The sequence below is a fragment of the Homarus americanus genome, unplaced genomic scaffold (assembly GCF_018991925.1).
Source record: "Homarus americanus isolate GMGI-L3 unplaced genomic scaffold, GMGI_Hamer_2.0 scaffold45469, whole genome shotgun sequence".
Taxonomy (NCBI): Eukaryota; Metazoa; Arthropoda; class Malacostraca; order Decapoda; family Nephropidae; genus Homarus; species Homarus americanus.
The window spans coordinates 392501-404537 of NW_024743834.1; the positions used below are offsets into that span (position 1 = coordinate 392501).

General features: G+C 40.1%; 1 protein-coding gene across 1 annotated transcript; it reads left to right on the forward strand.

The window, feature by feature from the left end:
• Positions 1-270: 270 nt before the first annotated feature.
• Positions 271-2457, forward strand: LOC121877553. Its single transcript, XM_042383348.1, has 2 exons — positions 271-1594; positions 1856-2457. The coding sequence occupies exons 1-2, from the start codon at positions 575-577 to the stop codon at positions 2135-2137; spliced, it is 1302 nt and encodes a 433-aa protein (XP_042239282.1). The 5' UTR covers positions 271-574; the 3' UTR covers positions 2138-2457.
• The last annotated feature ends 9580 nt before the right edge of the window (positions 2458-12037 follow it).

Consider the following 12037-nt stretch of genomic DNA (forward strand, 5'->3'; position numbering starts at 1 on the left):
TCACCTCAGTAAAGTAACATAATAATGGGTCGGAGAGCACCAGCCAGAGTGACTCACCAAAGTGTTAAGGGAATAAAGTTTAGTCACGCCTCAGTTAAGACGCCCAGGAACACGATTGACCAATAAACTGGTTCTTTGTATACTGTAATATATTTATCTGATAAGGTGAGTCAGTATACGAGCCTCACTAATGTCGCCACGCTCGTTATCAACTTAAGTCACGTGATAAGTGGCAGTTATGGGTACACAGTTTTATAAGGTTCACGACTGTGTGTCTCATCCCCAGGCGACGGCCACACTGAGACGCGACTCTGTTAAATATATTGATAAAATATCGGTATTGTGCGAGGTGTGTAATTCTATGTCTGCAAATATCTACTCCAAGTGACAAACTCGATCACCTGCTCTGATGCCAAGCGTGACGTTACAAAGTTTACACCGCAACTTTTGTGCAGACTTAACTATAATTTCTGGTGCATGAATTTTGAAGCAAACTTTATTATATTTGTTAATGATAGATATAAGTGAGAATATTCGGTTATCGGCTGTAGCGTGGACTTAATTATTGATTAAAATGATAAACATGGAGTTCGAAGGTGATCAACTAGATGATCAAGCCAGTGATAACAACATCACAGCCAAGACACATAAGGGTCCATGTCCCTTGGAACAAGAAAACAAGAAAATATTCAAATTATTCAAGATCTTGGGAGTGATCCTTATAAGGTGGGATAAGCATAAAAAAGAGTATGTCCTGCTGAAAGTCAGATTCTTTATTTCTTACACTTTCTGGTTCTTCTGGCCTCTGTTAGGCCTGTGTGTGGCGCTGGTGATGAAGAGGATCTTTAAGACAAGCGGTGGTGCTGACCACATAAACGACGCCATTGAATCGTCTTTGTTTGTACTTGGCTTCGCTGTTGTCCCTGCCATCAAGACCTACTCCCTCAGCCTCATCAACACATGCCTTCTAGGCATAATGAAAAAGACAGTAAGTCTCAAAGAGATCAAAGACAAATTTGAGAAGCGCAACGATGATGAATATTTGCCGTCTGACACTGACAAGGAGGCTTTCCAAGATAATAGTAAGCTCCGCAGGGCGCTTCCTATAATGTCAGTCATCTTGTCCACCATCTCCTTTCTCGGCGTCTGGATTTATGACATGATACAAGTGGTTGAGTGGGATGAACTCAAGAGGGAGTGGCCATTCTTCTTCATGCAATTCAACTACCTGACTCTGCCTTGTATAACTACTTTGTTTTCAGTCATATTTATTGATTGGCTACGAAAGTTGTACAAGATAATGCGAGAGAAGTTAGAGGAGCTTGTGAGGGGACAGAAGACAACAGTAGACGTACAGGTCATCCAAGACATCGGTGATTATGTTAAAAAACTGCAAGACATCTTCAGCCGATTGAGCAGCGGCTTTTTGACCTACGTCTTAGGTTTTAACTTCTTGGTCTCGGTAGTGGGCGGCATCTTCTGCACCGCCAAGGTCCTCCAAGGGTTCCCTAATATTATATACCTCGTGCCATTAACAATTGCAGTCTTCCACATTGGGTTAATTTGTCACAAATCACAAGAGCTGATGGATGAGGTAAGTTTAAGTCTCTCTCTCCTCTGCATTCGGATATAAAATGAATCAAGGTAAAACAAAAATAAGACTGGGACTTCCTATCCCTGCTGTTTATTAGCTAGTAACTATACAGTCCAGTCACGGTTTAAAGTAAAGCCTAACACTAACTGACAATAAATTGCGTAAAATATCTTTGGTACAGTCATTGGTACAGTCACTTCTCCTGCCTCCCTCTCTCACACACACACACAAACACTAACTTCCCTCACATCTGCCCTACAGCACGAGAGAATAATCCTGCTCCTGAAACAGCTATTTAGGAAGAGTCGCAAGAACCCCAAGCCGTTGCCCTACGACGAGCTACACATCCTCCTGGAGAACCTGCTGGAGAAAATGCTGGAGTCACCGCCGCAGGTGGCAACTTTTGGCAATTACAAGGTCGGAAATGGCTTGCTGCTCGCCACCCTTGGCTTCATCATCTCTTATGCTATGCTCGCCAATGATGTTCTTCAACTTCAGGACCAAGTGTCATCTTTGCACTGCAACTTTACACTAACAGAGTAGAGGGTGCAAACCAACAATTCTTGATGTTTAACAGAAGAAATAACACAACTTTCACACAGGCCCTGGCAGTGTACAGATGTGTTTTGTGGTCAGGTTTATTGAATTCATTGATTCTGAGTAAACACAGGCAGATATATTTTTTTAAGATACAGTATGCATAGTGATGTAGAGTAATGTATAATATATTTGTCAAGAAGGAGTAGCATTAACTGTGAACAAAGTAACATTGTATACATGTATAAGTTTGATCATTGTTTTAAATAATGTTTGGGGAACCTAACATCAGCAGTATTCCCCTTCATATACTGTAGATACCTTTTTAGATCAGTGTTTATCTTTTATTGTCTACAAATCTGATGTACTTGGGTTCTGTGAGACCAAAATTACTAACGATATTGAACATTTGTAAAACTTTCCTAATTATAATAAACAATGCGTCAACATCTCACGGCACAGTGGTGGTGTCGCACTATATGTTGATATCAAGTATAACACTTCTGTAAGAGATGATTTAAAGGTTCAGGAGGAGTACATGGAGAGTGTTTTCACGGAATTACGTAACGACACACAAAATATCCTAGCAGGAATAATCTACGAAAGACCCAAACACTAATGTAAAGAACTTTCTTGATAAATTTTTGGAGCTTATCTCTATCATAAGTTCTGAAAGGAAACTTTGATACATTACAGGAGATTTCAACCTTGATCTACTAAAATCAGAAACCAACACCTCAGTATTAGACCTTCTTGCAACCTGTCATTCTAAGCTCTTTTTCAACACTATAACCAAACCCACTAGAGTAACTGCTGTAATGACCACGGTCATACACGTCAGTTAAAGTAAAATCAGACGATTCATATTACGCTCAATAGCCCACAAAACACGTAGCTCTGCTTTCCTTTGAGTCCCCCATCTGAGGAGTCCGTTTTCTCATCGCTTCAGGACGCCTGAGCCCTCCGTTATCTCATTTTCTCTGACTTCCTGAAATCAACCTCTCTATAAAGTGAATTTGAATGTAAGAGAGAACACCAGTGTTTTGAGTCAACTTAGATATGTTTGATTACAGTTAAGGCATTCAAGATCCTTTGTGAGTGATGTTGAAAGCTTCAACTGTCTTTGTTATTAGTAACACTTGTCAAGTAAGTGAGAGTCGAGTCTGCCTGTACAAACGACATGATATTGTCCTTAAGAATAGCCATGAGTTTCCAAATGCTACTGAAGTTAGATTATTTTGATGCCCAAACATCAGAGAATTGGATGTTTGTAGTTTAGTTAGTGTCAGTTGTCTATTTTAGAAAGTCATCAATCTCCTGAGAAGAACATGTCAAACTCCTAATCTCCAAAATCTAACGTATCCCCTTGAATAGTTCCTTGTTCATAGCCACGCTGAGTTTGTGAAATTAATGTTTTCAACGTGTGTAATTCCACCTTTTCCTGGCAAGCTCAATCTCCGATAAGATTATATGAATAGACGTAGGAAATTCGCAGGGCCAGTGGCAATTGGGTGTCATATTTGAATGTGCAACAAATGATTTGAATGTAATTTCTGTCATTGCGTGACTGGCCTTTCTGGCATATGTTCTGCACAGGCCTGAACTGTCAGTTCGCCGTATATAAGCCCGACACGGAGGAGAGCGCCATTTCTCTGACGCTCTCCATCATTATCTCAGGTATGTGTACGATTCTCCGCCCGCCATATTAAGTCAGTTTAACTCAGTAAATTTTGTGAATATCAATGTTCATGTTGTAACAGTGAAATTGTCATTTACCCAGTGAAAGAATTAATATAACGTAAATGTTGTCTGTCGTTGCTAGACAAAAGATTGTTTGTGTTTGAGTTTTTTTTTCTCTGACGCTCTCCATCATTGTCTCAGGCCCAGTGTGTGTTAGCTGAATACCCAGCAGTTACCGGGGATCGATAGCTGTATACCAGCTGGCTGTATTAGAAGGTGTCGTTAATTTGGCAGGATTAAATTGTGCGAGTCCGCATCCTGGGAACTAGGCTGAACTCCCTGGCCGTGTGTCGGACTACAACAGAACCTTAACAGCGTTCTTCGTTTGTTGTTACACCCTGGGGCATTCCTTACAGTTATATGGGCCAAAGTATTATTGTATCTATGGTTGGGGATTAACTAGCAGAAATATAGTTATCCCAGGTTAAGTAGTGAACCCATAAATATTGATAGTACCTGTACCAGTAAATATGTATGTGAGTTGAGTACATCAACTGACGGGAAAGTGCCATGTTATTCATGCCAGAAGAATATGATGTTATAAGTTAATTTGGGATATTGTCAAGTGTGTCATATAACCCTCTGTATTGACAATGGAATAATATAATAATTGTTTAATGATGTAATAAGTAATTGAAGATCTATTTTATGAATGGTAAAGTAAGATTAAGTGGTCCATTCTTGTCTGAGTGAACTTAATTAACATCTTATTTACTCCTGCTGTTAATAAATATTAAATTAGTAAACTACGAGTATCACCGATTATTCCTTCTACCCATTGGTTCTCAGAAAATAACTTTATTAACTCACGTGCCTAGAAGCTAACTAGCACGCTACCAAACAATTCACTGAGATATGTTATATTCTAATAAAAGTCTGGGAGGTGGCAGGCTACCGTTGTAAGTATAATAATTATTATAGTAAGAATTACATGGTTTCCCAGATTAATCCATGGTTTGGAATATAACTAGAACAAAATAGACTTGAGAGAAATTAAGGACATGAAATTCAGAAAATACAATATTATACTGTATATGAAAAGAAATAAAGAAAAGAAAAGAATACTGACTTAGAAAATATAAGCCGTTACGCCGTCTCTTAATTTATTTTAATATCCAGGTTCGAGGCATAACCAAACAAAAAAAGTGAAGTAAATTAAAAGGGAATTAAAAATAGATAAAGTAAACCTTTAAGAATTTTATAAATTAAATATTAACACAATAAAGAGCCTCGTAGGCTGTCACAGCAAATTGATTCACTATCGAAACTTTAAAGACACAAATGATACTAAAACATCGAAACATCAAAAGAACTGCTTAAATATATAGAATAAAAATAAAGCACTGGATTAAGTTAACACTGCATATACATATAAAAACTAACACTGAAATTAATTATCGTGAACAACACTGAATTACTTAAATGTAACCAAGCAAGCACTGATGGACACATAAGAGACATGAATAGGTACTCACATAGATATACCACATTGGTGGCGACAGGAACAACACAAATAAAATAAGTATAAGTAACAGGTGACGGGTGTCACTCAAAAGAACGTGAACTGAATGACAAGGAGGACTGGACTAAACTCCATCTACAGGTGGACTACTATATATAGGGTCGACTCTGGCGCCAGTGCGACCAGCAGGTGAAACATGGGTCGTTTAACGATGCAGATGGTCGTTAGAGAAACAAAGAATGCTTGTTACAATACTAAATGAAGAAATAAGATGGGCTTGAACAAATAATAACAGTTAAAATCTTAACAGCACAGGGTAAGGTGACTAGATTATAAAATAGTAATTATAACACATCATTACAGGAATAATATGGAACAACATGGAAGCATGTTATTTAAAAAAATAGAAAAATACGACACGGTCGTAACAAAGCCAAGAAATATAAGACATACTTGTAGAAAGAAAGACATAGAACAGGAAAGTATTAAACTATATACACCAGAGAACATTAATAAAAAAATAGACATGAGCAAGAAAATAAATAAATAAGAATACAGGTATAAGAGAGAAGAATGTAAAAAATAAATATATTGAAGAATAAAAAGAATAAGTATGAAGTAAGGAAAGTCGCGCCCTTACACTGGCTCGTCGCCGAGGAGACACGACCCAGCCTTCACCACAGATGTTACTTTACCCCACTGTTCTATTCCTTCTCTGGTTGTGTACTCATTGGAGGTTTCTGGGGCACATGGGCTGATTCTCTGATCCTCCACTATTCGACTGTTAACTACTGCCACGTGATCACTTCCACCACGCCTTACCCACCATCTGTGCCCTGGCGTCTCTTTTGTGTGGCAAGACATCGCCCACCAACGCCAAGTGAGGAAGCTGCCCTGGACCTCCCCCCCCCCCGAGAGCGGACGCCTGAGAGTTTTGGAGGCGAGCCCGACTGCTTCACTCGGACTTCACCCTGATAAGGGGCGGATCACCTCATTACCAGAATATTCTACAGTGCTGGTTAGAGGGAAATAACTGTACTTTGTTTCATTGATTATGCTTTGTTTTAGTAATTGTGTTTGACTCCAGTGCTGCTTATTTAATGTCTGTGGGAGTGGTGACAGAGTTAAACTTTTGTGATTATTTCTTAGTAAAGAGATGTCCTCTCTTCAGGTTGTTTATTACCCCTTGGAGACCCATGGTTCTGGACTTTCCTTTGATGAGATCCTGATCAGGTTAGCAAGGGATTTATATCCTACAGGCCAGGCCTTAACAAGTGGCAACCTTGCCAGGATAGTCTCTAACCTTGGTTTCTGAGGGTTGATATTCGTTACTCATCATTACCGGTGATTGTTCTAAGTCGCTGTGTGCACACCGCTTGCTGTCTGAGGACCAGAAGTAAGTGGTGCTTGGTGTTCATCCCTTCCTTCTGTTGTGCTAATTTCGTTGCTCTCTCTCATACTAGGGGAGTCAATTAGTGTTAGTTGGGGTGCACTGTTGATGCTGCCATAGCATTTTGTTGTTGATTCACCTGGCAAGGATGTATTCCCTGAGGTGATTTAACTGGGCTGGGTGTGAAACATGGTCTCCTCCGGCCGGATCGAATCTTTAATGGTTTGAGTAAGCCACTTAGTACTGTAGGTACTTTTGGCTAGTTTGCAGGGTAAAGTTGTTTATTTTGTTTCACTTTGGATCATTGCCCTTTTGTGTTATCATTATGTCTAGTTTTGAGGAGTTGAAAGATCAAGCGTAGCACATGAGCCTGACAGGTGCGGAGGTTAGTCGGTATGATCTTTCTTATAAGTCTTTCATTCCCCAAGCATCTGAGTATACTGGACCCTTATCTGACCTACTAAGGAAAGGCCACCGGGAGCCTCTTGTCTGGAGCGACAGCCTGCTGGCCAGTTTTAATCATCTCAAAGATTTCGTCCACCCAGCCTATTCTTAAGTTACCCGATTACCGCTTTACATTCGTTCTTAGGACGAACGCTTCCAGTCATGGCTTCGGTGCCGTTCTCTTCCAATATGTTCAGGCCTGTCCTCATCCAGTAGCGTAAGCCAGCAGGAAGTTACTAGACAGGGAGAGGCGGTACTCCACCATTGAACAAGAGTGCCTAGCTATTTTGTTCGGGGTTTTGAGATTTAATAACTACTTGAGAGGAAAAGAATTTATCCTTGAAGTTGACCACAAGCCCTTGCTGTATTTAAATACATTCAAAGAGGCAAATGACAGATTGTGGAGGTGGGCTCTACGTCTCCAGGGGTATAGGTTTCGTGTTGTTCACGTTGCCGGGAAATACAATCTTGGGGCGATCTTTTGAGCAGGTCTACCGAATAGTTAACCATTTGTTGTGGAATTGTTATATGTTTTGCTTGTACTAATCTTAAGCTTTAATCTACCTTGCAGTTGATTTTTGTTGGAGGAGCTGTGTAAGGGCTGTAACGAGCGGGTAGATTGTCGTTTGTTTGTTCATGCAGGGGGAGAAAGCCGCTGCTGGCTCGTCGCCGGGGAAACACGACCCAGCCTTCACCAAAGCTGTTACTTCACCCAGCTGTTCTATTCCTTCTCTGGTTGTGTACTCATCGGAGGTCACCTATTCTAGCTGTTGCCATGGCTGCCACGTCATCACCACTTTCACAACGCCCTATCCGCTGTCCGTGCCCTGGCGTCTCTCTTGTGTGGCAAGACATCGCCCACCAACGCCAAGTGAGGAAGCTGCCCCGGACCTTCCCCCTGAGAGTTTTGGAGGCGAGCCCGACTGCTTCACTCGGACCTCGCCCTGATGAGGGGCAGATTACCGCACTACCAGAATATTCTACAGTGCTGGTTAGAAGGAAGATGCATCTACAGCCGAAGGAAATAACTGTACTTTGTTTTTTGGATTATGCCTTTTAGTAATTGTGTTTGACTCCAGTGCTGCTTATTTAATGTTTGTGGGAGTGGTGACAGAGTTAAACTTTTGTGATTATTTCTTAGTAAAGAGATGTCCTCTCTTCAGGTTGTTTATTACCCCTTGGAGACCCATGGTTCTGGACTTTCCTTTGATAAGATCCTGATTAGGCTGGCAAGGAATTTATATCCCACTGGCCAGGCCTTTACAGTGTCTTTCTGGATAAACTGGAAATTGCTAAAGTTCACCCAGCATATAAAAAATCTGGGCACAAAGGTCTTTTCAAGAATTACCGCCCCATATCAGTCCTCCCAGCCTTGAGCAAGATACTGGAGAGTGGAGAAGCTAGCATGTAGTTGACTAAATTCCTTCTGCATTGTCAATAACATCTTTACAGACTCTCAGTTTGGATTTAGAGCGAGAAGGTTGACTGAAAGTGCTCTGCCATCCTTTACTAATGACATCTTAAACTCCTTTGATGAGTCAGTTCACAGTTGATATATTCTTGGACCTCTCTAAAGCCTTCGATACTGTCGACCATACCATCCTCCTTTCAAAGCTTGAACATTACGGCGTTAGGGGCCGTCCCACAATTGGTTTACCTCATATCTGTCTAACAGGATGCAGTATGTCTGCTATAATAATCATCAATCTGACTCCTCACCAATCTTATCTGGCGTCCCTCAGGGTTCCATTCTCGGTCAAGTACTGTTTTTGTTGTACATAACAATATAGTCCAAGCCAGCACACTCATAAAATACAGCTTATTTGCAAACGATAGTAATCTCTATGCCAGCAACTCAGACCTCCATTCCTTGATGAAAACTATGAACACTGAATTGACTAAAGTCAGGACCTGGGTAATACATAATAAGATGACCTTAAACCTCGAAAAAACCCACTACATGATCTTTCACAGAAGGAAAACCTTACCCCTATATTTGGATCCTGTGTACCTTGGTAATTCAGTCCTCAAAAGCGAACAAAATACTACATTCCTCGGGGTTATTGTTGATGAGAAACTTAACTAGAGAAACCACATACAAGCCATTCACAGTAAAGTCAATAAATAGTGCTGTATCATGTATCACACTCGACACTCACTCACTCTTACAGCAATGAAAGAAATCTATTATGATCTTGCTTACCAACACCTGATACACTGTCACACACTATGGGGGCCTCTGGCTCCTCAAAAACACAATCCCTGGTTACTGCACCAAAGAGAGTTGTGCAGACAATGACCTACTAGAAAAAAAACAATCACACAAACGAACAATTTGTTAAATTGAAAATGTTAAAACTCGAGGCTATTAACACCTACTGCTGTGCCCTCTTTGTTTACAAATATGTCAATCACTTGCTTGACAACAATTATTTCCAGTTCCGTAATAATCAGAGATACAACTTAAGGCACCAAATACCAATCGCTAAAAGGAAAAAAGACCCCATTATAGTAGACAACAAAGTAATTCCATGTGCCATGGAAGGCACTGTCCTAGGGCTGAAGATAACAACAAAAGGCTACAAAACATTCATCACCGAAAAACTTGCAAAAACCAGAAACATGGTAATTAAATTAAAACGCTTCAGAAACCTGTCAGCAAAAAACAAGTTAAAGTTATATAGAGCCTTTGTCCAACCCCGACTAGTATATCCACCAATTCCCCTACATGCAATAAAACAAACAAACATAAAGAAACTGCAGACAATTCAAAACTTAGCCCTAAGGGATGTATACAACATCATGTACCCTGACATAGTCACCAACCGTCAACTCCACCAACGAGCGCAAATAGAACCCCTAAACGTTTACCTACACCAACACTCAAAAAGAATATGGACAAAGTTAGAACAAATAGAGGCAGGACCAATCATAGAATGGATGGAAGAGACAGAAGAAGGAAGAAGTGAACACTAGTGGTTCCCTCGCAGTAAAAGAAGAGCCCGAGAACCCACACCAACTCCTTTCTATTGAAAGATGCAACGTTACCCGAGTGACAACCTTGGTAGCCCTACCACTTACAACATTAGATCATAAAAAGACGGGATGTTCTTAGCAGAAACACAAGTACCTGCCCTAGACTCCCCACCATTGGCTAGGACACAAGACACGAAAATATAAGGCATAAGCTGCAACACTTGCTAAACATACAAACACCTGACATAAATATAACACCTACGACTAAAATTAGACGAAACACAAACATGAAACAACAGAAGCACTTGGGTTGAGCCCCAAGACCTAGCACCCTACTACTACTTTCCAATTTCCTCGCTTTTCTTCTGCACTATCCACCAACCCCAAGTCCCTCCAATTTCCACCATTATTCTTCAAGTCCAGTTCCCGCACCACCCATCTACACACCAACATCAAGATCTCTTCATATTTTACTTCACCCATCGACTCGACTCGAAGGCACCAAGAGCTACTAAGACCATTCCCCCCATGAGATCCTCTCAGTCCCAGACCTCCATAAAATATCATGGTGTGGATCAACTTACCCCCACCCATCCCAGCAAAGACTACGCTCCCTTCCTTAAATCATCTCATAAAAAATATGCATTGTCTAAGTATTAATATTTTTTTGTAATAAAGTACCTACTTTATATACTTGCTTTTATTGCACTACCAAAACTGTTTTATCAGAAATTATCATATAGTTAGATAATAAATTAACATCACAAAAAATATATTTGCCAACTAGACATAATCCTGACAGCTCTCTCCTCTTGTTCCACCTTAATACAACCTATGTTGTAATGCTTCCCTCCCTTACCATGTTTATGTTTTTAAATTTCCACTGTACAATATGTACAGACTTATAATATAAATGTAAAAAAAAAAAAGATTGACAAATATATAATAGCTGTGGAGAGATAACATGATAACCTCAACTGTCACAGATGGTATTGTGCACGTTATTTCTATGCCTGTGTTGTTAACCTAACCTAACCTACTGGGTGTTGGTAGTGACACGGCAATAACTATATACAGTACAGTAATATCACTGTCTCTAGGAGTGACTGTCTCCAGGTATGACTGTCTCCAGCTGTCTCCACGTTGATAATGACAACAAAAAGCCGAGAAAAATAATAACATAAAAGGGCGGCGCGACCTTCACTGTGTCTCAACGCTCGACTCTAATACCGCCAAAGATACATTCTACAGGATATAATTTATTTAATATAAAAACAAATATAATAAAATACAAAAGATTATCAACTTGGGAAGATAAGAGCACAGGAAGACTCATAATGTGGGATAAGGGGACCGGTCTCAGAAATTTAGATTGACATATCGTTACACTGGAAAGTAATCTTGTGTATTGTTTCGTTGATGTGAGACTGAGTGATACATGAAGGTGTAAAAAAAAAAAAATAAGTGAAATTATTATTCGCGAGATTTCAAGATGAAAGTTGGTAACAGTGGTGCCACCTTACACCACAGCAAATACATTTCCTTTGTAGATATTCCTTGTGAACGGCAGTAGCGCCTTACAGATACACCTTAAGGATTACATCGAATATATTCTGTGGCAGGTGACTTTTGTGAGACTATCTACCCTGACTTCTGGTTCAAGTAGCGATAATAGTCTCACTGTTTCTGTAAGAGATGCTGTGTACCTCAGTTACTTGACAGAATTATCTTTACTTAGGTGTTCCCTGTGTGAGTCTTACTCCTCTGTCCCTGTTTACTCCTTATATTTTTGTTTACTCCCTATATTATTGTTTTTGTTTACTGCTTGTATTATTGTCAGTCTGTGGTTATAATGTTAACCTTGATATATACTGTATGACACATTTCTAAGCAC

Coding starts and splice junctions, on each gene's coding strand:
- LOC121877553 (XM_042383348.1), top strand. CDS start 575: ATGATAAACATGGAGTTCGAAGGTGATCAACTAGATGATCAAGCCAGT. Junction 1,595..1,855: donor CACAAGAGCTGATGGATGAG/GTAAGTTTAAGT, acceptor TCTGCCCTACAG/CACGAGAGAATAATCCTGCT.